We start from the raw sequence: 26,900 nt of genomic DNA on the forward strand, positions 1-26,900 counted from the left end.
CTCTCTGCAGGTTAGGGAATTCCCTGGCAGTCCAATGATTAGGACTCAGCACTTTCACTGCTGGGGCCTGGGTTGAAACTGATCAGGAAACTAAGATCCCACAAGCCACGCAGTGAGGCCAAAAAAAAGAAAAAAAAAAATGCAGGTTATACATAAGGACTGTAATTAATAACAACTCATCATAATAAACTTATAGCTAAATAATCCTGATTACTTTTCTTTAAACGTACACATTATCGGATTTTAAATTAAGTTATTCTTAATAAACCAAGTTAAAAGTACTAAAGTCAAAATGTACAGTATTCCCACAACTCAGGTTATAGGAAGCTCCAAATGGTTTCCTCATAGCACTGATATTATTTCCATGGGATTGCAGGATGTTTTTAAGTATCTCTTACCTTATATAATAAACGGTGCATTCACCATCCCATCCGTGGTTCAGAGGAAATACTCTTTGAAAGCATGTATAAATGTATTTTTTGCTTTACAAATGTTTGTCATTTTCCCCTCCAGAAACTTAAGAGGTTTTGAGAACCGAGTACAAATGAGGAAAACGTGTGCTATGTAACAAAGAATGACAATTAGAGAGGGAGAGGGAGTGTGTGTGTCTGAAAAAGCTTTAGATTGTTTTTTTCTTTTCAATCTTTCATCCTAGTGTCCTTACTATTATATTACTTATGTAAAGCCTTCTGTCCATTGAGTTCAAAGCACCTACAATCATTAAGTCATTTATTTCTTGGATTTATTGAATGGGTGCCCATTGTTCAAAAGCCCGTGGGCGTAAGTACAAAGTTATAAAAGCACACAAATTAAATGTAATAGCACAGGAGCAAGAGAGAATGCCAGCAGGATCACTGCTGTGACTGTTGAGAATGCCAGACTCTTATAAAGAAAGAAAAGAGAAAAAGAAAAGGAATAAAACAGCCACCTAGGATTCATTATATTCTGAGAGTTACAAAATAAATTTGTCAGGTCAAAAGCAGTGACCATAGGGTACAGTTAAGAGGCCTAATTGAATTTAGAGGGTGCTCTGGAAAATGGTCCAACTCTTAAACAGACTCAGATTCTACTCTAGTAATGAAGCAAGAGAAATTATTATTCTCTATCCCTCATTTTACAGATAAGATATTCAGATACATGGGGAGTCGGTTAACTGCCATTGTCTCAAAGCAGTGTCATAAAATTTGAAGCATGATCTTATTCTGAGATTCCCAGTTAAATCTTGTTTCATTTCTTTCAGCATTTTAGCTTAGATATACATGTTTCTTTTTAGTTGTCTCCTTCATATGGTGGTTTAAAAATGGATATTTTCAGTTCAGTAAATCAGAAAGCCTCAAGCTGATTCTAAAATGAATTTAGAAGAGGAAAAGCCTCTCATTTTTCAAGAAGTCAATAGATATTTGAAAATTCTAAAATTAAGAAATACCAGCACACATTATTATTTCCAAATAAGAAGACAGATGTTGGAGGAAGTAGCTAAAATGGTTCAAAATACTCACCTCTGGGGAGTGGGAGTTAGGAGAAGGGAAAGGAGGATGGGTCCTGGGATTGCTCTTGTTTTGTTTCAAATCTAGTAGTAGTCTTAACTTTCACACTATGTTCATTTGTTACTTTGATAAAAATTAAAACAGAAGTTTAGGGGAAAGAAAGAAAGAACAGGAAACCAAACACATGTACAATAAATATTTGAGATTATTTTCAAAACTGAGTTTAATATATTATTCTCTAAGTCTTAAAGTAATAACAAGCTTGTCAGCACCCTCACTTTATAACGCTGAGTCTGATTTTTGGTAATTCAAGAGAGATTGGCTAAAACTGCCAATAAATTATGCATTCCACAATTAGGTATTTTCTCCTACTTCTGGTATTTTTCTTTATTTAATTGGAAATCTCTAATGACATTGACTGAAACTCTTGAAAGCATTATACTGTGGTCTTAAATGGGACACTTCCTGTGCTTTTGTGTTCAAGTCTTGGTCTAAATTGTATTTTTTTTTATCCTCCCGTTTCCCCCTTTTCTTTGCCTTGAAGGATTTCCCACAATTCACAGTAATCTCCCACTGGAGTCTAAGCTCCATATAGGCAGGGATTGCATCCATTGGTCACTGCTTGAATCCAGTGCCTGGTCCAGTGCCTTTTCACAGTGTCAGTCATTCAGTATTTTTAAGTAAATGACAGATTTCATCTGGGAATGTTGAGTTAACTAATAAATAACTATTGGGAGGATTGATTAAATTGCACCAGTTAGCCTGGTAACCTGAAGGAGTTAATAAAATTTCCCCAGCTGCCAAGGCTACATTGAACCAGACCTTCCAAGGCCACTAAATTACAGGGGAGCACAGAATACTGGGCAGGTGTTCAGTATCCGTGCTGTTATCAAAGCTCTTAGGAAGTGTAAGGAATATTCAAATAGCAACTGTTTTTGAGGTCTTTTGTAAAAGGCAGTTTGTAACTGTTTTTTGTGTGTGTGCAGTTAATGAGATTTTAACTTCTCCCTCTGTGTCTTTATGTCTGTCTTACAGTTTCTGTATTCTTTTTGCTCAACACAACCAATTCCTCTCCCAATTTACTCAAGTTTTGAATGACATAAAGTTGAAGCCATTAAGAAGGTTCTAATCATTCTTTTATTTAGCTTGTTGGCACCCCAAAGAGTTAGAGTTAGCAGTGACTGTTGAATAATAACCAGTAAATTAGTTGAAATAATGTCACCACATGTTTCTGAAATATAAATCAAACACACATACAAGGAGAAAAACTGCTTCCTGAACACTTTGGTTGGAGAGGCATTTTTATTAAGAAAACAACTAAATTGCTAAAATTGATTTTATACTGCCGTTTTCTTGTTCTTTGGATATTTGATAGTTCTTGTTCACCTAGCTCGCAGTATGATCTTTCGGTAAAACCAAGTGATTATCAGGAAAGTTTGAACTGATCATTGACTTTATTGATGCAGTGAGGCAGAGGTTTCTCTGTAATCATAGCTGTGCACGTTTAGGTCCTTTCCAGAGCTAAGTGAATGGCATCAATCACAAAAGACTTTCTCTCGCACTCATGTCTGTGATTGTTGCACACATGCTACAGCATGTTCAGTCTTTTCCACTTGAGCTGGTGCACATCTAATAACATCTCTGACTTTGGACCTTAAGGAAACCATGGTTTTCCTTTAACTAAAGAAAAACTAAAATTGTCTGCCTCTTATTTACAAACCTACAGGACAGCTGACCAAAGAGAATTACCATTAAATTGCCACTTAATGGTCTACACATTGTAGAAAAAGCTGCATCTTCATTACATTACTTCCTTGTACTGTCGCTGTGTTGTTTTTTTTTTTAGTGAGAAATGCTACCAAGCAAATTTTAGCTTTGTTGCCAATGATACTAGCATTAGTACTAGAAAGTTTTCTTGTTACAAGGTACTCATTACCCTAAAATGTCTTTTGCTTGCATCTTGTATCTTCCGCCTAACAAAAATTTTTCCTTATTCCCAAATTGATAAAGACGTGCAATAGAGAAAAGGAAAGGGGGAATCACATTCCTTGTTGTCAAGTAAATTTTGACTGAAGAGACTCCTTTAATAGCCTTTTTCTCTATTTCTATGTTCAAATCACCTTTCCTTTGCCTCTAAAAGAAGGATTTCCTTCATGTTACATTACCCCCCCCCATTTTGATTTTATCTTTTACATATTGATAGTTGTTTCTACAAACTTTTGTCCAGGAAAAATGTCCAGAAAATAAAATTAAGCATCTCTTACCAAGAAATCAGCACCAAATAGCAAAATGACGGCAGCCCCAACTCATGACTCGATTGCTAAACTATGATCCTAAGGTGGGCCATTTTAAGTCAGATCCTTATAAATGTTACACATGTTAAGCTCCTTTCCCCCAAATCAATTTCATGTTATAGAAACAGAAAAACAGATTTCAGTGAATGAAAAATTTGTATTTTATAACCCTATATCACAAACAACAAGATAAAAATTGGGTTCTGTATAAGCTTTTGGGTGCCTTTGAGGCTTTTGAAACTATAAGTCCAATAACATTTAGACTGAAGACATCTTGTTTTAGTAACTCTTCCTGTAGTAAGCATTATTCATTACTCTAAGGACCTTCAAACTGCTTTAAAATTAGTTTCTGCCACAGAAATAAATTGCAAGTTTAATACAGGATTGCCTCCCAAAGTTTTTGAATGGTAATTGCTGGGCGATAGGTAGTTGCCATGGCAACTTCTTCAGTGATTCCCTTACTCTAATTGTAGCAGCAGACTGAGTCACCTTCACTGCCACTGACCTTGACTGAATCGTGAGCATTGGCAGTTGTTTTTACAAAATGTAGACATTGGTCCCAGCCATTAAGCAACCATAAATACAACCTTTGGCCATTATGTGGAATATGGTTATAATGCAATGGGTTTCAAATCAAGCTGTCTTCAATCAGGGGTCACCTATATTTCAGCAGTAGACTTGGAATTTTTTTTTTTAATTTTATTTATTTATTTATTTTTGGCTGCGTTGGGTCTTCATTGCTGCGCGCAGGCTCTCTCTAGTTGCGGCGAGCAGGGGCTACTCTTCGTTGCGGTGCACGGGCTTCTCATTGCGGTGGCTTTTCTTGTTACGGAGCACGGGCTCTAGGCACGCGGGCTTCAGTAGTTGTGGCTAACGGGCTCTAGAGCGCAGGCTCAGGCTCAGTAGTCGTGGCGCACGGGCTCAGTTGCTCCATGTGGGATCTTCCCGGACTGGGGCTCAAACCCGCGTCTCCTGCATTGGGAGGTGGATTCTTAACAAATGCGCCACCAGGGAAGCCCAACTTGGAATATTTTTGAACATACTATTTCATAAAAGGATTAACCATTTAGTATAACAATAGCATTTAGGTTCTTAAAGATCTCAGATTCACAGTTAGCTCAGAGCGTTTCATTGTAATGCACACAAATGTTCTAAAATTCAAATTTCAGTGTCATGGAAGCACTTCTCTGTAAATAGACATAAAAGTGCAAGTCAGAAAACAATACAGTTATATGACTTAGTGCCCGATAGAGTTAACATACATCCCAATTACATCTGTATGTAATAGGAAGCTTTGATTTATTATTACTATTGCTTTTATTAGTAAAAGCAACAATTTCTTGAGATCCTATTGCACAATAGGCATTGGGGTAGGTGTTTTACATATTCATTATCTTGTTTCCACTCTGACAGTTTTGCTGATAAAGAAATCAAGGTTTAGAATCTTTCTCACCATCATATGAGCAGTAAATAGTAGAACAGGGATACAAAGGCCAGTCAGGTTCACCACGGAGCCTTGGCTGTGAACTGCTGTGCCACAGTATTCCTCTTCCATACTCTGGCCAATTTCCCGTAAAATTGGAGAGTCATTAATATGAATAATTGCTCCTGATTTGAATCCATGAGAATAGTTTTTGTTGTCTAGATTGAGGTTCAGCATCCCTCAGTTATATTTGCAATATTTCCAAATGAAAATAACAAGTTAGGTTTTTGTTCCCTTTTCTAAATGTTAAATTCCTTACATATCTTGAAAATAGTGTTTTTGAGACCTTTCTGTTTTACAAAATAAGACAGGATTTTATAACTCCAAGGTGAAATAAAGGGCAAGGACTGCATTTTATTTTATAGCCTTAGAATCTGTTCTCAGTGCTTAAGACGATGCTACCTGTCATGACATTGGCCTTCAGTTACTGTTTGTGAAATCATTGTCTTCTGTGGTTATTTTATGTTCATTTCTCTGTCTATTTCAATCAGTTGAGAATCTGTTTTGTCAAATTTTGTTAAACCGTGGGATAGATTTGTTTATTCGCAACTAGAAATAATTAATAGAGATAGCATTAGTTTTACATGTTAGCAGGAACTTCCATTTTAAAAATAAAAATGCCTCAAGTGTAAGATATAATTTGGGGGGCTTCCCTGTGGCGCAAAAATAAAATAAATTTAAAAAAAAAATGATATACTTTGGTTTTTACATTAACAATTCAAAAAATGCATCCTATATTATTGCTTTTTTAATTTGCTAATTATCTGAAAAGTAAAGTGGAGTGCTATTTAATGCTATTTGAGACTTAGTCTCCGTACAAACCTTACGCAAAAGCTTATTTGCTGCTGCTTTGCTAGAAATCTCACAGACACCTACATTTTCACCCAGTGCAGTTTGAAGACCATTGACTGAGTGGGGAGGAGGGCCTGCAAGATCACTGGATTAATCGTTTTTTGAAATTTTTCAAATATACAAAAAAGTTGAAAAATTTTACAGTGAACACTCATATACCTACCACCTAAATTCTACAGTGAACATTTTACTAAATTTGCTTTATTACCTACCTATTCATCTCTGACCTTCTGTCAATCCATTGCTATCTTTTATACATTTCATAGTGAGTTGCCCAGTACCCATCATTTTAACAACTACATGGTATATTCCATTGTCCAGATGGACTATAATTTATTTAACCAGTCATCGACTGTTGGACCTTTGGGATTGTGGTAGGCGTAATGACTCTTAGGAATTGTGGTAGAGAAAAGTGTCCATGTCCTAATCCCCAGAACCCGTGGATATGTTAAGTTACACAGCAAAAGGGACTTTGCAGATGTGAGTAAGTTTATGAACCTTAAGATAGGGAGATTAGTTTCGCTTATTCAGGTGGACCCAATCGAAACACGGAAACCCTTAAAAGCAGAGAACTTTCTCCAGAAGACAAATGCCAAAAGGGGAAGTCAGAGAGATTCAAAGCTGAGAAGGATTTGACACACCGTTGCTGGTTTGAGACAGAGGGGGCAATGTGATGCAGGCAACATAAGTTACTAACAGAGATTCCCAGCTGACAGCCAGCAAGAAAATAGGAAACTCAGCTCTGCAGCCATGAGGAACTGAGTTCTGCCAACAACCTGAATGAACTTGGAAGGAGATTCTCCTTCAGAGCCTCCAGATAAGTGCCTCGCCCCTCTGACAGCTTGATTTTGGTCTCCTGAGACCAGGGCAGAGGAACCAACCAAACCTACCTGAATGTCTGCAGAGCTATGAGATAATAAATTTGTGTTGTTTTACACTGCTAAATTTGTGATAATTTGTTATGGCAGCAATAGAAAACTAATTCAGGGATGATGAGAATTTTTTTCTCTCATACAATAAACATCCACAGGGCTGAATCCTTGAGCACAGTCTTACTTATTTCCTTAGGATAAATTTCTAACATTAGAATTGCAGGGACCATAGGGTCATCGAATTTAATCCGATTTTTGACCTTGTAAGAAACATCCTTGTGAAAAAAACATTTAATTGGCACTGACAGAAGAAAAAAAATAAAGAATTGCAGGGACCAAAAAAAAAAGTCTTATTTTTTTAAGACTTTTAGTACATATTTATAAATTGATCCTTGGAAAAGTTGTTTCAGATTACACTTCCATCAGTACTCTGTTGAGAATGTCCATTTCCTGTCTTCTTGACAATGTTGGGAATTACATTTATTTGTTATTTTTAATCATTGTGATAGGTGTAAAAAAAAGATACAGCGTTATAATTTTATTGCGCATTTTTTAACTACTAGAAAGTTGAACATATTTTAATGATTTTATCTTTTGTGAATTATGTGTTTGTGTCCATTGTGCATTTTTCAATTGAAGCCCCTTTTTCCTACTTTACCAAAAAACTTTTCAAATGAGAAATGATAATTAATTTTTCTCAAGTTCCTTTTAAAAATCGACTAGGGTGATCATAACTTTTTTCTTCTTTGAGTATTTACATGATTACATCAATAGATTTCCTAATATTGCGTCATTCTAGAATTTTTGAAACTATTTGGGTTGTAGAATTTTTTGGTACGATGTTGACTTTGATAAGTATATGTTTTACTGAGTATTTTGGTGACATTGGTTTTTATTTTCATTTTTGAGCTAACTTTACCATATTTTGAAATCAGTTATTGTTACTTTCCTTTAAGGAAAAAAAAAAATGAGAAACTATCTTTTTCTTCTGATTTAAAAGGTTAACTGGCATAGTAATTGTATATTCCCTAAAGATGTAAAGGAATTACTTTTAAAACTATATAAGCACAGTCCTTTTTAACAGCATATCTCTGACGCATTTTTCCCTTTTTTTTTCATGTTATTCTCTTCACATTTTTTATTTTAATTATAGGTCAAGTTGAACAATTTGTATTTACGAAGATAACTTTTTTTCATTCAAATTGTCAACTTAAAAAAAATTCTATTATGAAAAAATTCAAACATATTACAGAAGTTGTTTAATGAACCCCTTTATGCCTATTATCTAGATTTGACGATTAGATTTTGTCATATGTCCTTCATCTGAACCTTTTATTTTTCCTTTGCTGAACTATTTCAAAGTACATCTTGGAATTTTACTCCTTCATATTTTGGTATGCATCCCTAAAAATAACAGCTTCTTTCATAGTCACATATCATTATCATACCTAACAAAAGTAACAATATTTCCCAGTTGTAATCTAATATACAGCATAATCAAAGTTCTCCAGTAGTCTCAAATAGGGCTATTGGCAATGTGTTAAAATCAGAATCCAAATAAAATTCACACATTTAGCTGTTATGTCTATTAAATCTCTTTTAATCTAGAGCAATTCCCTCTCCATTTTTTTTTCCTGTACCATTCTCAGGTTGCAGAAACAGCCGTTTGTCCTGTAGACTCTTTCATATTCTGAATATGTCCTTTTGCTTTCTTTGGTATTATTTAACTTGTTCTGTGTCCCTCATATTTACTGTACATTGAAGTTAGCTCTAAAAGCTTGAATAGATTCAGATTCATCTTTCTTGGCAAGAATACTTTCATAGGTGGTACTGTTTGCCCCATACATTAGGAGACATTGTCTTACTTTCAGTGATGCTAAGATTGATCAGTGATTTCAGGTGGGGACAGCCTGGTTTCTCCATTGTGAAGTTTCACTTCAGATTTTTCTCTAATAGTTTACAATTCATTGAATATTATTGCCAAAATTAGTTGATTAAGAATTGTAATATTTTGATTTTTCAAAATTGTTTCTTTTTATAGTTACTAGCTGTAATTCTTCTATAAAGAAGTATATTCCTCCATCAGATGGGGCTAGGTGAAATACAGTTCATAAAGGAAAGGCTGAATTACTCCCTTTTAATCTTTAATTTTCAGAGTAAGAAGCTGGTGGTCTAGTTATAATGTTGTCCAATGAATTGGTGGGTTTTGGGGGTGAGAGGTTTCTCTCATCTTTTAAGGGATTATTACTAAAATTACGGAGGTTTTTTAAATTGAAATATGGTTAATTTACAATATTGTGTTAGTTTCAGGTGTACAGTGTAGTGATTTGGAGGGGTTTTTGCAGATTATATTTCATTATAGGTTATTATAAGGTATTGGGTATAGTTCCCTGTGTTATACAGTCAGTCTTTGTTGCTTGTCTAACTCACGGAGTTTTACATATTGAATATGTTTACATCCACTGCATTCTTATTCTTAAAAAAAAACTTTTTAATGAAGTATTGCACACATACAGAAAAGTACATAAATCGTAAGTACATAGTTAGAAGAATTTATCACAGATTGTCCCCCTTTGGCTGCTTTTAAGATACTCTTTGTTGTTGGTTTTTTTAGCAGTTTTACTTAGAGTGCTTTTGGTCAGATTTATCCTGCTAGTGTTTATATTGCTTCTTGAATTTGTTGCTTGAAGTATTTCATCAGTTATAGAAAATTCTCAGCTAGTACCTCTGAAATATTGTTTCTGTTCCTTTGTCTTTATTCTGGATGTTTTATTATCAACTATTTTCTATTTCACTAATTTTCTCTGCAGTTGTGTCTTATCTGCTATTTAACTCAACCATTAAGTTCTTAATTTCAGTTATTGTATTTTTAATGTCCAGATTTTTCATGCAGTTCTTTTATGTCGTTTCCAATTCTCTGCCAGAATTCTCAGTCCTGTCCTCAGATCTGTTAAGCACGATTATTCTGAAGTACGTGTCTGATGTTTCCCTGTGGGTCTGTTTCTACTGTCTGTTGTTTCTCTTGGCTTTTGGTTATGTGCTTCTCTTTAGACGCGCCTAGTTATTTTTATTAAGTGGGAGACATTGTATATGAACAATTCTGGAGATGATTAGAGGCCCTGGGTAATGTTTCCTTCCTGCAGAGAAGATTTTTGCTTGTGGCGACTGTCTAGGCTAGGAACGCTTTACACCCAGATGGGCTTAATCCTATCTGATTAAGATGCTTCAGAGCTGGATTTGAGTCTCTGGGAGGGGTGATCTTTTTCTTTTTACTCTGACAAGTCATGTGCAGCTCTTGCACTTTCAGATGAAAGCCTGAGGGAACTTACCTGGGTCCCTCGTCTTTGACAGACCCTGAATCCCAGTCTTTGTCCTTCCCTCCCTCAAGTCCTATGACCCTGTCGAACTTTACACTAAGCTTCTTAGCTACTCAGCTACTCAGGCTCTCAGCTATACTTCAGCATACACCTTTACGGGAAAAGTGGTTCTAAATGCCAGATTCATCATCTGGGCTTTCCTTTTTTCCTAAATCTTGCACTAATAATTTCTTACTGCCTTGATAGCTTTCTGAGGCCATTAAATGTGTATGGTGACTTTCTGAGGACATTAAACGGTGTGTACGGATATGTACATGCACGCACATATCCAGCTTTTATTGCTGTTCTCGGGTGAGGGAGTCAGTCTAAAACATCTATTCCACCTGCCAGAAATCTCATATTTGAAGCTCAGCTCTTTGAAGTTTTATCTTTGGTTACTTGTTGTCACATCATGTTGACTTCTGGGTCCCTTTAACACAGGCCACTAGTCATTAAAAGCTTCCTTGATTTCCAGCACAAGATGTCCCAGCTAATATATTCTGTACTTTCTGCCACAGACCTGGTATCAGTCACCTTTTCAAGAAGACTTGGGTTGGGTGGGGGTTTTTTTCGTTTGGGTTTGTTTGGGGTTTTTTGGTGGTGAATGGTGTTTGGAGAATATAATCTGACAGTTGATGTTCCCATTGCTACTTGGTTGTCATTACTACTAGACCTTTTCAGTGGACTATTAATAAAGATATATACATTTTTCCAAAGAAAAAGTCGTTTGTTTATGATTTTAAATTCACATTTAACATTATGAACTTTTAGCTTTATTTCCTCGGTTTTATGTTTGTATCTCCTCTCTTACACTGAAAACCTTGATTCTTAAAAACATTAACATAATTATTTACTTGCATTAAGTAATCTGTAGCTTCAAAATAATGCCACCAGTGTGACTGTTAACAGTGAGACTATTGAATAAAGTTTGATATTTCAGTTCTGTTTGTCCTTAGAATATATTCTACTTAATATTCTACTAAGAATATACTTACATACAGTCAAACTACTATGTTCCAAAGCCACATGAAGTAATTCTTATGTCTGTATCCTTGTGTCATCATTCTGATACATCATTCAAGTTTGTTGTCAGGTTTTAGAGAATTCTTTTTAATTCTTGATTTAATTTTATTTGTTATTATTTTGGATTATATAAATATATATATATATATATATATGTCTGTATCCTTGTGTCATCATTCTGATACATCATTTGTTGTCAGGTTTTAGAGAATTCTTTTTAATTCTTGATTTAATTTTATTTTGGATTATTTTGGATTATATAAATATATATATATATTTATATATATATAAATATATATATTTTAAATATATATATATATAAATATATATATTTTTATTATTTTGGATTATTTTGGATTATATAAGGTATATGTTTCCAAAGTCAAAACTGTGTAACAAGGTGTACCTAGGAAGGTCTTGCTTTCATCCCTATTCCCTCTTCTTGTTTCTTCCCTTCTTCTAAAGGTAACTATTTTTATTTGTATTATTTTTAGTTTATTCTTCCAGAGGTTTGGTTTTGTTTTGTTCTGTTTGCATACACACACTCTCTCTCTTCCCTAAGTCCTTTGTTACTCAAGAGATAACATACTATGTGTACTGTTCTACACCTTGCTGTATAAACAGTAAGTCCCAGAGGTCACTTCATCTTAGTGTAAAGCCATCTTCATTGCTTTTCCCTACTGCATAGTATTCCATTCTGTGGACATACCATAGTTTATTGATGGACATTTTGTTTTCTTTCACTGTTGCAAATGATGCCATAACGAATAGCCTTGTGCATATGCTGTTGCATAGTTGTGCAGATGTACCTTTGTAATCACTTCCTAAAGGTGGGATTTCTGAGTCAAAGTGCGAATGCCCATTTAGTTTTTCTGTGTATTGTCAAATGTTCCTCCAATGAGGTTGTACCATTTTGCATTCCCACTAACATAACATGAGAGTTCCAGTTTTCCTACAATCTCGCTAATAGAATATATCATTAGTTTTTCTAATTTTTGCATTTTTGTCACAGATTGTCTATTTTCTTAGAGAATTGTACGAAGAATTTTAATTGAAATGTCCTCCATATCTGTAGTTACAGTCCTTTTATCTTCCCTAATGTTTTATATTTGTGTTTTTCCTCTTTTTCCTGATGAGCATTTTGTCTATCTTTTGTTTGCTTTTAAAAGGAGCAAATTTATTTATTTATTTACTTATTCTCTTGTGGTTTTTTTCTATTTTCTTATTTATTCATTTAGGTTTTTATTTTTTTCTGTCCTGCTTTCTGTGGGTTTATAATGTTTGCTATTTAAATTTTACTTATTTACTTATGGATGACTATGAGGCTGTGCCTTTTCTGTAAGTACGCCATTGGTTGCATCTCTGTTATTGATTAGCATTTTTCAGTTCAAGAGATTTACATTTTCATGTATTCAAAGCTGTGTGTTTTTTCTTTTAGGAACTCTGGACTTTTTTTCCCCAAATTTTGAAAAGCCTCCCTGTCTTCACTATCTCATCCCTGGGTCAAGATTATGAAAATATTTACCTGTATATTTTCTACCACCTTGAGATTTACTTTTCACCTTTCAGTGTTCTAGCATTCTTTTTGTTGAGAGGAATGAATTAGAGATCTTGCCTTTACTTTTTTTCTATTTAATTATTACTCAGTTAACCCAGTAACAATGATTCAATTATTTATCCCCTCTGATATGAAATTCCATATAATTTACTGAATTCCCATGTATACTTGGATATATTTCTGGATTCTTTTTCTTCCGATGTTCTTTTGAAAGGAGCAAATATATTTCTATGGTACCATTTCTAATATATTAATTAATAAAGCTTTGTGTACTATGTATCGTGCTGTTAGAAAATGTCTTCCCTTTGCTGTTTTTCAAAATTGTAGATAGTAGTTCCAAAGTTCACCCTTAACTTTCAGTCTCTGCTATCTCCTTTCTGTTTCTCATGCCCTTGGCACTCTGACTAGCAAGTAACATGCCTGAATCTCTACCTCAGTAGGTTTTCAGAATGTGCTCCCTGGACCTCTCTGGGTATTCTTCACCATCTCTTCTCCTAGAGCTACTTGAAGTTCTCCAGTGCTGTTCTTTAGCCAGAAGTGTTTTTCCTTCTCTCTTTGGGTACTTCTCAGCTGGAAGGAGCCCTAAAGGTCCTCTTTGTACTAAGGGAAGTCCTGAACTCATCTGCCTTGACCTGTGAGGCCTACTTGATCTAGTTTCACCTCTTGTTACTCCTTTCTTATATTTGACATTCTAGCCAAACTGGATGTCCCTACCATTCCATGGTCCACGTCACTATTAGGCCTTTTGTACATGCAGTTCCTTCTGCCTATCCACCTCGCCCACCAACTTGTACAGGAATCTGCCTACTAATAATAAGTAATCATGGTAACTACCAGGTAATGAGCACTTTCCATCTGCTAGGCAAGACAGCAAATGTTGTTAAGTACATTGTACTGTTTAATCACATCCTATAAAACAGGTAATATTCTAATTTTTCAGATGAGAAAGCTGAGGCTCAAAGAAATTCAGTAAATTGCCCAAGGACACACAGCTAGTAAATGCTAAAGCTGGGGTTCAAATTTAGGCCTGACTCCAGAGCTTATGTTCCTAACCACTCTGCTGTACTTCCTCTGGGAAGCCTCTTTCTCCTGCCTGCCCCCGCATCAACCCCCAAGTGTTCCCATAGCACCGAATACTTCTCAGGGTGTATCTCCTCTAGATGATAACCTGTGTAAAGGTATGGACATGTCTGGAGCACTACTCTGTCACCAGCATTTACCAAATCATATATTCTGTTTTACTTATGGACCATATAACTTATTTTATGTGTCTCATAATTTTCTGTTCAATGCCAGTCATTGTGTATAGGACAGCAGAGTCTAAAGCAAAAAGTATTTATGACTGTAAATGGTCACACCTCTGCTGCTAGGCTGCTAATAGGGAGTCAGATCATTCTAGTTAGGACTGGAGTTGGGTTTGGGTTTTGTATCTTCATTGTACCACCAACTTCAAATTTCCCCAGCAGTTGTTACCTGTGCTTAAAGAGTGGGCCTGGGTTTGTTTGTTTGTTTGTTTTTTCAGTGTTCCTTTATCATACTCTGCTTTCAGCAGTCCTTGCAGTGGAGTTAGAGAAGAGAAGAAATATTTCTATTGTCCTGGTCCAGCCTCAATCTTGAGGAGTCCTTGGGTGCATCCAGGTCTTAGAGATAGGGCTTTCTCAGCATCTCTGCTCCTCCTCCCCTTGGCAACCAAACTCTGCCTTGTATCTGTGGTGGGCCTTGAGTGGGAGTTTTCTGCCCCTTCCCCAGTGACAGCAGACCTCTGCTTGGTATTGGTATAGGTATGGGATCCTGGCCCCAACCCTAGTGTTAGAAGGTTTTTGCTTCTATCCCTCCACCAGCAAGAATGGATCTTTGCCTGTGTCTTGGGGGTGAGAGGGTTTCTTGCTTCTCTTCAGAAGCAGGTGGGTTATGTTCCTACTTCTCCCCTAGAAGCAGTGGAAATTTGCCTGTGCTGTAGGCCGAAAGGGTTTGCTGTCCCAATAGCTTAAGGCTTTTGCTTAGCATGAGAAGAATGTCTGGGAAGTAACGGAGTCTTGGTGCCTGCCCCCAGCTGCAGCTGGTCACCTTCTGCAAGCTTGACCAAATAGAGGGGCTCATGAGCACCCGGTTGAGTCCAGTGGAAAAGAACTTTTGGTTGAGTGCAAACTCCACTGTATCTGAGTTTCTCGCTTTCCAGACTGAAACATTAGACCACACTTAGCTTTTAAGAATTCATTAAAGTTTTAGCCGATTTCTTCTTACCCATTTCTGTGGAGACCACCTCTTCTGCCTGCACTCTGCCAAAAGCGAGGGAGTGCTTATGTTCCTTCCTTCCTTAGAGGGACTTGTCCCTCTTGGGAATTCATTTCACTTCATTACCTTGCAGAACTATTCTCTGATGGCCTTAAGAAGACTTTTGACTTGTTAAATTATCTGGCTATTCCTCCTTGTTAGGGTAGGAGATGACATTCTTTGCAGCTTTCCACATCCTAAGCAGAAGTCAGTCTGAGTCCCTTAATGCTTCCCTGCATTGCCCAAAGAGCCCATTAGTTTTACATTTGAGGCCCAGAAAGGGACTTGTCCAGTCTATGGCAAAACTGAGACTAGAACCCATTCTAGAGCTTCTCTCTACTAACTTGTAGCTACCTCTCTTTTTCCTTTTTCCTTTTTTTAAATATCAGCACTACAGCTTTCTTTTTATTTTTTTTTTTAATTTTTCTTGGAGTATAGTTGCCTTACAATGTTGTGTTAGTTTCTACTGTACAGCAAAGTGAATCAGCTATACATATACATATATCCCCTCTTTTTTGGATTTCCTTCCCATTTATGTCACCACAGAGCACTGAGTAGAGTTCCCTATGCTATATACAGTAGGTTCTCATTAGTTATCTATTTTATACATAGTATCAATAGTGTTTATATGTCAATCCCAATCTCCCAATTCATCCCACCCCCCCCCTTGCCCCCTTGGAATCCATACATTTCTTCTCTACATCTGTGTCTCTATTTCTGCTTTGTAAATAGCTCTCTTATGTGTGATTCTTTACTGCCCTTCTTAGCACCACCTACCCTTCTTCCCAAGAATGAATGAAAAAAGGGCACCAAGCATCATTAGGTCTCTGACGTTCATGTGAAATCCCTGACATACAACTTAGAGATTATTTCCCTTCTGTGCCTTAACAATATCAAAGATAATTAACGAACACTGAAAAAAATGAGTTATAGAAGAATCAGTAGGTTTCTTGGTTTAGAGACTGATTATTTTCAAACTTAGCCTTATACATTTTTATTCTCAAAGTTTGTTGGGATTTTTTTTTCCATTCTAAACGAACAGTGACACTATTTTAAGTGCTGCGATAATCTAAAGTAAATTCTGAATTTTATTGAAGTTTGAGGTCACCCTAAGATTTTTCTACATTAATTACATTTTTGGTTAGTCTAATAAAATTTGCTTTCTAAATTCAGTATTTTCTACATTCTTTAAGGAAGCTAGGACTAGGAAGGGATTTTTTACATCTCACAAGCACTTATTTTTGCAAATAAAAAATTCAACTCAAGTTAAGTGGTTACCTAAAGTCACACAGCTAGTTACTGTTAGAATTGGAACTGGAACTGGGACTCTTGTATCTCAGAGTGGGGTGATGGGAGGCACTCAGTACAATGTCAAAGCCATTTTTAAAAAGGCAATACATCTTCATAGAGAATTATTTTACTTAGATATTACTTTTTATAGGATCTGGAAGGACATTGGTTTTATAATAAAACACCAATGTATTTTGGTTTTGTTTTTTTTTTAAGATTTTTTTCACGTGGACCATTTTTTTTTTTAACATCGTTATTGGAGTATAATTGCTTTACAATGGTGTGTTAGTTTCTGCTTTATAACAAAGTGAATCAGTTATACATATACATATGTTCCCATATCTCTTCCCTCTTGCGTCTCCCTCCGTCTCGCCCTCCCTATCCCACCCCTCTAGGTGGTCACAAAGCACCGAGCTGATCTCCCTGTGCTATGCAGCTGCTTCCCACTAGCTATCTATTTCACGTTTGGTAGTGTATATATGTCCATACCACTCTCTCACTTTGTCACAGCTTATCCTTCCCCCTCCCCATATCCTCAAGTCCATTCTCTAGTAGGTCTGTGTCTTTATTCCCGTCTTGCCCCTAGTTTCTTCATGACCTTTTTTTTTTTCTCTTAGATTCCATATATATGTTAGCATACAGTATTTCTTTTTCTCTTTCTGACTTACTTCACTCTGTATGACAGACTCTAGGTCCATCCACCTCACTACAAATAACTCAATTTCGTTTCTTTTTATGGCTGAGTAATATTCCATTGTATGTATGTGCCACATCTTCTTTATCCATTCATCTGTCGATGGACACTTAGGTTGCTTCCATGTCCTGGCTATTGTAAATAGAGCTGCAATGAACATTTTGGTACATGACTCTTTTTGAATTATGGTTTTCTCAGGGTATATGCCCAGTAGTGGGATTGGTGGGTGGTATGGTAGTTCTATTTTTAGTTTTATAAGGAACCTCCATACTGTTCTCCATAGTGGCTGTATCAATTTACATTCCCACCATCAGTGCAAGAGTGTTCCCTTTTCTTCACACCCTCTCCAGCATTTATTGTTTGTAGATTTTTTGATGATGGCCATTCTGACCGGTGTGAGATGATATCTCATTGTAGTTTTGATTTGCATTTCTCTAATGATTAATGATGTTGAGCATTCTTTCATGTGTTTGTCGGCAATCTGTATATCTTCTTTGGAGAAGTGTCTATTTAGGTCTTCTGCCCATTTTTGGATTGGTTTGTTTGTTTTTTTGATATTGAGCTGCATGAGCTGCTTGTAAATTTTGGAGATTAATCCTTTGTCAGTTGCTTCATTTGCAAATATTTTCTCCCATTCTGAGGGTTGTTTTTTCATCTTGTTTATGGTTTCCTTTGCTGTGCAAAAGCTTTTAAGTTTCATTAGGTCCCATTTGTTTATTTTTGTTTTTATTTCCATTTCTGTAGGAGGTGGGTCAAAAAGGATCTTGCTGTGATTTATGTCATAGAGTGTTCTGCCTATGTTTTCCTCTAAGAGTTTGATAGTGTCTGGCCTTACATTTAGTTCTTTAATCCATTTTGAGTTTATTTTTGTGTATGGTGTTAGGGAGTGTTCTAATTTCATACTTTTACATGTACCTGTCCAGTTTTCCCAGCATGTGGACCATTTTTAAAGTCTTTATTGAATTTGTCACAATATTGCTTCTATTTTTATATCTTGGTTTTTCTTGGCCGCGAGGCACGTGGGATCTTAGCTCTCCAACCAGGGACTGAACCCACATGCCCTGCATTGGAAGGTGAAGTCCTAACCACTGGACCGCCAGGGAAGTCCCAACACCAATGTATTTTGGAGAATTGAAGTGAACACTATTTCTTGATGCAAAGCCTTGCATTTTTAAAAACAATATGAAAAACTCCAAGCTTGGGTGTGTGCTTCCTCTCTTCTGCCAGTGGGAGGGCCTGGGGAGGGGTAAGAAGCACTGTTAGGCACCCCACTTGCTGCCCAGTATGAGTAGCCTGCTAAGGGTAACTGCTTGTTGGGGGCTGCAGCCTACCTGGATTTCAATCAGAATGTTCCTTTTTTGTGTGTTCTCTGGCTGTTTTCCAGGTATGGGAAAACATGTGAAGTTAGCCCGTGGCCCCTGGCAGCCACCATTATCTTGCCTTTCTGCCACCAGTAAGCATGTTTTAAATAACAGCCTTCCCAGGGTTCTAGCTGAGGCTTGTGGGCCACATTCAGACCCTGTCCAAGGAATGGAGAAAATGACCACATCGTTTTACCCAAGTTGGTGGTGCTAGAGGACAGCCTTCTGCCCTCCCCCTTCCTCCCCTCTGCATCCTCTCCTCTGGTCACAGGATTGATTCTTCAGCTGTGATTTTGCATGTAATAGAAAGCTAGTTCTCACTATCAGAAGCTCGATATTCTGGAACAAATCCAATACTGGCTGGAAATAACATGGTGGTCACAAAGCTTTTCATCGTGTGTGCCAGTGAATTTTAACAACATAGAGATAACAAGACTCCATCACCGAATGATTGGCTTTGAAGGCCATTTGCGCGTTAACTTTAAAAAGAGTCTTGCTTGTGTGCTTCCTCCCCCCTCTTCCCCACTTCGGCAAAGTCCCATTAATTTTGTTGAAGGTTTTATTTTCTGCTGAAAATGCAGGAAATTTAGACAACTCTCTTGGAATCCCCCCAAAACTAATACAAACAAGATACATATGCTTCTCTTAAGGAAACTAAAAATAAATTATTTGAAACTATTTAACTGTATAAATTCCCTCTTGAAAGGAAAAGGAAGTTTATATAATGAAGCAGCCATGACTGCTGTTGACAGGGTAAGATACTCCCACAACTGCCAGCTTGTCCGTTTGACGTAAATTCACTACTTAGCACAGATCATGTTCAGTGTTCATTACCAACATGCACAAAACCATCAGAAACATCTGAAAATGGAGCCATTTTCTCAGGGCCCTTGTTTTTACATTTGAGATTTTCTACAATAAAATAAGTCTGCCTTTTTTTTTTTTTTTTTTTTTGAGAAGAGAGTCTGACGAGGGATGCATTCCTGGAATGGAAGCTGTATGTACTAAAAAGAAAATACCATGAATGAAAAAGGCACAATATTCTCCACGTATTTTGCTTCTCTACCAATGAGCCATCTGATATTATCTCTGACAAAGCTAATTTTTGTTAGTTTTTTAAAACCTGTCTTTTTTAAAAAACTTATTCCATAAATGTAAGTCCATTTTTTTATACACTTCCCTAAAGGACCAGTTTTGTAAATTAATAAAAGTGTAATTTAGCAGTTATATCTAAAACTAAGAGATGCGATTCTTTGCAGTTATAGTAATTGCATTAATTTATCCACTTTGCAAAGGCAGTTATTTTTTGTTTTTTTTGTAATAATGTCTAAAATCTAAATGATTTACAGTGTTACATGTTAAAATAGATATTGTCAGAAAATTATAATCAACCACTCCCTAATTTAAACTTATTTTTAATTTCTAAATTATGTTTAATTTCTCATTTTTGTTTTATAATTGTTTTATAACATTAAAATATACAGGATGCTTCCTAGTATGATGACAATATGACAAAATATGATATCATATAAAATGTCTTTGCTGTAGCTTCTTACATTATATTTTCAGTTGATTTGAGTAATGTCAGAGAAGCTTTATGTCCTTGTCATTTAATTTGTAAATCTGCAGCTGAAAATAATCTTTAAAAGATAGCATTAGAATTAGGACTTGTCACAGAAACAATAAAAAAGAAGTTAAGTAAAATACCTAGTAACTCCTATAAGTGTAAGAGGGTTAGTATAACCCTTAAGGAGCTTCAGTCAGATTGGGTAATGCAAAGTGAAAACTAACGTGGAGGATCTTCCCTGGTGGGCCAGTGGTAAAGAATCTGCCTTCCAATGCAGGGGACGCAGGTTTGATCCCAGGTCGGGGAACTAATATCCCACATGCCACAGAGCAACTAAGCCCGCGCACCGCAACTGTTGAGCTCAAGTACCTCAACAAAAGAGCCTGCGTGCTGCAAACTACAGAGCCCATGCGCTCTGGAGCCCGCATGCCATGAAAACCCACACGCCACGAAAACCCGCATGCCACAACTAGAGAGAAGCCCGAGTGCCACAACGAAGAGACCGCACTCCACAACGAAAGATCCCGCATGCCTCAACGAAGATCCCATGTGCCGCAACTAAGACCCGAAGCAGCCAAAAAATAAGGAAAATAAATAAATAAAAAAGAAATATTAAAAAAAAAAAAAAAAGAAAACTACCGTGGAGTATGCTTATTGACGTAAAGTTTCCAGTTTGTACTTCACCTGACTTGGGAATAAAATAAATGGTCAGTAGTTTGGTTTGGGTTTAAATGAGCAGGTGCCTATTTGGGAATTGAGTATATTACCCTGCTTGTTGCAGCAAATTACATATTAAAACATTGAGAATTAACTATCAATATGTTTGAAAGCAGAAATTGTAAGCTCTCAAGAGGTAATTCATTTTTGATGTTTAAGTTTAATATATTAGGACTTAACATAAATGGGTGTGAATACCTGTGAACATAAAATTCTGCAGAAGCTAATATTCTGACTTGTATTACTACAGTAGTCATAATGTCGCACTGGGTTGCTCTTGGATGACTTTGAGAGAGAATTCTGAAACTCAAAGTCTCTTCTTCCTCTTCTACTAATTCAAGTACCAATGTGAGATGAAAATATAATTGAGAGAGCTATAGTCAAGATTATTTTGATAGTTCCCAATATGAAGGCTAATCCCTTCCATTTGTTCCAAAAACATAAAAGTAATAGATGAACTATAACAAGAGAACCTTTAAAACACATAGCCACACCCCAAAATGAGATAGATACTTCAGGATCAACCAGAAATAGAAAAAGCCATCAATGCAGATAGCAAGGTCTGAAGCAGTGAGGCTGCCAAGCTTCAGGCCTGGAAGGAGGCAGGAGTGGCTGGGAGCTCAACTGCTGCAGGGCAGGCGTAGCACTAAGGGGCCCAGTGAGAGGCAGCATGCTAGTGCCAGGTTCCCTGGTAGAAACTGAGAGCTGGGATAGACCACTTACTGAAAAGAGCCTGAAAAGAGGTACTAATAATGACGGTTAAGTTCTATGCCTAGGGAGGTGGGAGGACATAGAACCAGCCTCACGATGGGATCTTGAGCCCATTGTGAGGAATGTGGCTTGGTGCCAGACCCTGCCCATACTGCCTTCAATGTAACTGCAGAGCAGCAGCCCTGAGATACCAACAGTGAGACCTAGTTTCAGACTGGGGGCTCTAGAAAGCTGCTGCATGACCTGTAGATTTGGGGGGATTAAGCTACATCAGATGAGCCTACACAACCAAAGTTCCAAAATACATGCCAAAATCTAACTTAATACTAAGAAAGACAGCCAACATAGTCATGATCATAAGTAAGGTAAATTTATCCAAAGAGAATTAAAATTTAATAGGATAATTTTGAAAGCACTCTAAGTATTTTTAATACCCTCCAAGATAAATGAAGGATATAATATTCATTGAGATGAATAAATAATTATGAAATAAAAACAGGGAGAAATGAAATAAGAACATGACTCAGAGAACTATTAGAAAGCTTAGAATGAAAACTATAGTCATTAAAATTGAAAGCTCAGGAGACAAAATAAGTTCTAAACTGGGTACTATCAAAAAGGGTTAGTAAATTGGAAGGTAACGAGAAAAAATTATCCAAATTATCTTTATGGAAGAGACTAGGTTGTCAGATGAAAAGTATGCTCTGAATACTGAGCAGGATACGTAAAGATAAATCAACACCTAAACACATGGTTGTGAAACTCAAGAGTGTTAAAGGATGAGAAGTAAATCTTAAAAGCTATCAAAAAGATTTTCTACAGGGGAACAATAGTTAGGTTTGCAATAACCTTCTCCATGACAAAAATAGATGCCAGAGTAAAGTGAACCAGTATCTTTAAAGTGCAGAAGAAAGTAACTGTAATTCTAACTATAATTCTTATTTATATATAGTTAAAATGTAATGTAAGAGTGAATGCAAAATCAAGACATATTTCAACCATACAAGGACTAAAAGAGTTTATTAGCCATAGACTTCACTGAAAGCACTACTAAAGGATGTACTTCAAATAGAAGAAGAATAGATCTGTAAAGAAGTGGAATGCGAGAAAGAGTGGTATACACTGAAATTCATCTGTAAATTTAGTTAACCATTGACTTTTTAAAAACCAATTTATGGGGTTTTTTAAAAGATGAAATTAAAAACCTAAGCTACTGTAACAAAACAAGGAAGAATGGGGTCAGGGGCTTGCTGTTCAAGGAGAAGTGAAAGTATGTTAACCTCCTTAGATCTTGTTCAGGAGGTAGACAGCAGTATTTTTAAAGTTGGATGTGTATGTTAAAATTTTAAGGGCTACCCCTGTAAGAATAGAAATGCTATATTTAGCCTGTAAACCAGCAGAGAGGGAAAAGGAGTGGCCAGGATAACAAAAAGCTTTATTAATTCAACAGAAGCTGGAAAGGGAAGACAGGTTTGGAAGAGGTAAACTTATAAAGGATGGCAAACAAATATGGCAGGTTATACATTCCAGAGATGACGGCCACAACATCTTCTGCTTCACGTGCTCTTCTAGAACTTTGCCACTCCTCAATAAATAGTGTGTGGCACCATTTGGTAGTAACACTAAATGGCAGTGACAGTAAGTGATTTCCAACATTGACTCTCCTGGAACCTTCAACCTGTGAGGAAACTCATGCAGCCCAGAAGAGACCATGCAAAGAAGAATCAAAGGCTCTGGTCCCCACCCACAGCTGTGCCCCCAGCTCACAGCCAGCACCAACTTGCCAGCCATATTATGATAGAGAGCTGTCATAAAAGTAGATTCTCCAACCGCCACTCAGGCAGCCCCATGTGAAGCCGTATGGAGCAGAGACAAACTGTTCCCACCAAGGCCAGCCCAAATTGTTAGCAAAACAAATGATTATTGCTATTCTAAGCTGCTAAGCTTCGAAGAGCAGGCATACCTCAGAGATAATTTCAGGTTCGGTTCTAAACCACTGCATAAAGCGAATATCACAATACAGTGTGTCACGAATTTTTTGGTTTCCCAGTGCATATAAAAATTATGTTTACACTAAGTCTATTAGGTATGCAATAACATACTGTCTAAAAAAAAATGAGCATATCTTAATTAAAAATTACTTTATTGCTAAAAACTGCTAACCATCATCTGACAATGAAGGGTTGCCACAGACCTTCAATTTGTAAAAAAACACATATCTGTGAAGTGCAGTAAAAAGAGGTATGCCTGTAGTTAGTTATACAGCAATAGATAACTGATATAAAGTCACAAAACAAGATGGTAGGAATAAATTCCAAAGATATCAATAATAACAATGTAAGTGAATTAAACTCAAAAGTCAGACTATTAGATTAGATTTAAAAATTATAAAGCCTAGCAGCATAGTTGCTTTTAACCATATTTGTTTTCAGTAACACAGAAAGTTTGAAAATTAAAGATATACCTGGCAAATGCTAAACAAAATAAAGATGGTATAGCTATATATATATATTTGGGCTGCATTGGGTCTTCATTGCTGCACACAGGCTTTCTCTAGTTGCAGCAAGCAGGAGCTACTCTTTGTTGCAGTGCGCGGGCTTCTCGTTGCGGTGGCTTCTCTCGTTGCAGAACACGGGCTTCAGTAGTTGCAGCACGCGGGCTCAGTAGTTGTGACACGTGGGCCCTAGAGCACACGGGCTTCAGTAGTTGTGGCGCTTGAGCTCAGTAGTTGCAGCTCATGGGCTCTAGGACCCACAGGCTTCAGTAGTTGTGGCTCAAGGGCTCTAGAGCGCAGACTCAGTAGTTGTGGTGCACAGGCTTAGTAGGTCTGTGGCATGTGGGATCTTCCCGGACCAGGGATCGAACCCGTGTCCCCTGCATTGGCAGGCGGATTCTAAACCACTGCGCCACCAGAGAAGTCCCAGCAATATTAGTATCAGTAAAACATACACTTACGAATAAAGAGAAGCAATACATAATGATAACGTTTTTAAAAAGAGGCCAATCATGAACCTACAGTCACTTTGAATACATGAATCACTCAGAGGAATTGATAAATACTTAATCACTGTGGGAAATTTTGACATAACGTTATTAAAAACTGATGACTCTTTCAGGCAGTGAATATTAAAAAGAACAATTACACTTGTTGGTGAGAAAATGAGAGCAGGAGCTTTCCTACATTGTCATTGTAAATAGGTTGTTATAGCTCCTTAAGCAATGTCTGGCAACATCTATTAACATTACAAAACACAACCTTTGCAGCCATCCCTCTCCTGGAACCTCTCCCAGAGAAACAAAAGTGCCCATATATAAGAACAGATCTACCAGGATGCTTATTGCAGCCTTGTTTATGGAAACAAGGAAACAAAATAAATTGGATGCCCATTAGTAGAAGGACTTTTTGATAAATTTTACATATTTAACATGTACTATAAACCTGTAATGCATTGTTACTGTTTCGTTTCTGAAATCAGTTTTCTTTTAGAATGATTTAAAATAAAAATGTCTTTATTTCCTTGCGTAGATCTACAGTTCTGTCTAGTTTCATATTCCTCCTCTCTGAAGAAATTCCTTTAACATTTCTTATAGTGTGGGTGTGCAAGTAATACATTATCTCAACTTTTTTTAGTCTGAGAAAGTATTTATCTTACCTTCTTATTTGAAAGATATTTTTGCTAGTGATAGAATTCTTGCTTGACTCTTATTTCAACACTCTAGTGATGCTGCTGCATTTAGATTGGCTTGCATAATTCCTCATGAGGAGTCTACTGTAATTCTTAGCTTTGTGCCTCTGTATTTAATCTGTTTTTTCCTTGGGCTGCCTTCAAGATTTTCTCTTTCTCTTTGGTCTTCAGTAGTTTGAATATGATGCATCTAGTTGTGTGGTTTTGTGTTGTATGGGTTGGGGGGGGGTTGTTTAGGGAATACTTTGGAGTTATTCTGAGCTTCTTGGATCTGTTGTTTGATTCTTTTGTTATTTTAAAAAAATGCTCAGCCATTATCTCTAAAAGATTCTTTCAAGTCTACTGTTGAACTTATCTAGATATTCTTTACTGCTATTACCATTTTTTTTTTAATTCTAACATTTCCACGTGTTACTTTCTTATAGTTGTTTTTTTTTTGTAATTTTTTAATTTTATTTTTGGCCACATGGGGTCTTCGTTGCTGCGTGCAAGCTTTCTCTAGTTGTCGCGAGTGGGAGCTACTCTTCATTGCAGTGCGTGGGCTTCTCATTGTAGTGGCTTCTCTTGTTGTGGAGTATGGGCTCTAGGTGCATGCGCTTCAGTAGTTGCAGCAAGTGCGCTCAGTAGTTGCAGCACGTAAGCCCTAGAGCACACAGGCTTCAGTAGTTGTGGCACAGAAGCTTAGTTGCTCTGTGGCATGTGGGGTCTTCCCAGACCAGGGCTCGAACCCGTGTGCCCTGCATTGGCAGGCTGATTCTTAACCACTGCACCACCAGGGAACTTCCCTCTTATAGTTTTCAACTCTGCTAAAATTCCCCATCAATGTAAGCATATTATAGACTCATAGTAGATTTTGTATATCATAATTCTTTTAAATTCCCTATTTGATATTTTCAATATCTGTGTATCTCTGAGTCTGCTGATTACTTTGTCTCTTGGACATGGATTGTTTTTACTTGCTTTTTGTTTATCTCATAAATTTTGATTGAATGCTGGACATTATGGTTAAAACAATACAGGTGGAGGTAAATTGTATGGAAATAAGTATACCTTTTTGTCTGCTAGACCAGGGGTGGTAAACTTTTCTGTAAGGCACCAGTTAGTATTTTTTATTTTGTAGGCCATACAGTCTTTGAAGTGAAGTGTACTTTATCAGATATTAATATAGCCATCCCTACTTTCTTTAGATTAATATTTGCATGTTATATCTTTTTCCATTCTTTTACTTTCTATCTAACTTTATTTAAAGTGAGTTTTATATTTGAAGTTTCTTATAGATTGCATATAGTTGGGTCATGTGTTTTTTATCCACTCTGCCATTCTTTGGGTTTTAATGATTGTATTTATACTGTATACAATTAATGTAATAATTGATATGTTAGAGCTTAAGTCTGCCATTTTACTTTCTGCTTTCTGTTTTTTCCTTGTTTCTCATCTGTTTTATTTGACTGCCTTCCTGTGGATACTTGAACATTTTTTTAGAATTCCATTCTGATATATCAGTAGTATTTTTGTGTATACTATCTCCTTGTATAAATTCACTCTAGGCATTTACATACATAACTTACCACAGTCTAGTCGTGTTGACATATTACCAATTCAAGTGAGATGTAGAAACCTTCCCCTCTTTAAATCCCTTTGCTCTCTCTGGTTTATAATGTAATTGTCTTAGGTG

The 26,900-nt window shown here is 36.6% G+C and overlaps 1 protein-coding gene across 5 annotated transcripts in view; it reads left to right on the forward strand.

Moving 5' to 3' along the window:
• Positions 1-26,900, forward strand: part of DYM (dymeclin) — a 387,454-nt gene that overhangs the window by 282,893 nt on the left and 77,661 nt on the right. The window contains exon 15 of one of the 5 annotated variants that reach the window (XM_082416575.1): positions 11-11,480. The exons of the other annotated variants lie outside the window; for them this stretch is intronic. Within the exon in view, the coding sequence (XP_082272701.1) occupies positions 11-76 (66 nt within the window). The 3' untranslated portion in view covers positions 77-11,480. Of the gene's footprint in view, positions 1-10; positions 11,481-26,900 lie in introns of those variants that run through there. 5 annotated transcript variants of the gene reach the window in all.

This window comes from Balaenoptera physalus (assembly GCF_965194825.1).
Source record: "Balaenoptera physalus genome assembly, chromosome: 12".
In the NCBI taxonomy this organism is placed as follows: domain Eukaryota; kingdom Metazoa; phylum Chordata; class Mammalia; order Artiodactyla; family Balaenopteridae; genus Balaenoptera; species Balaenoptera physalus.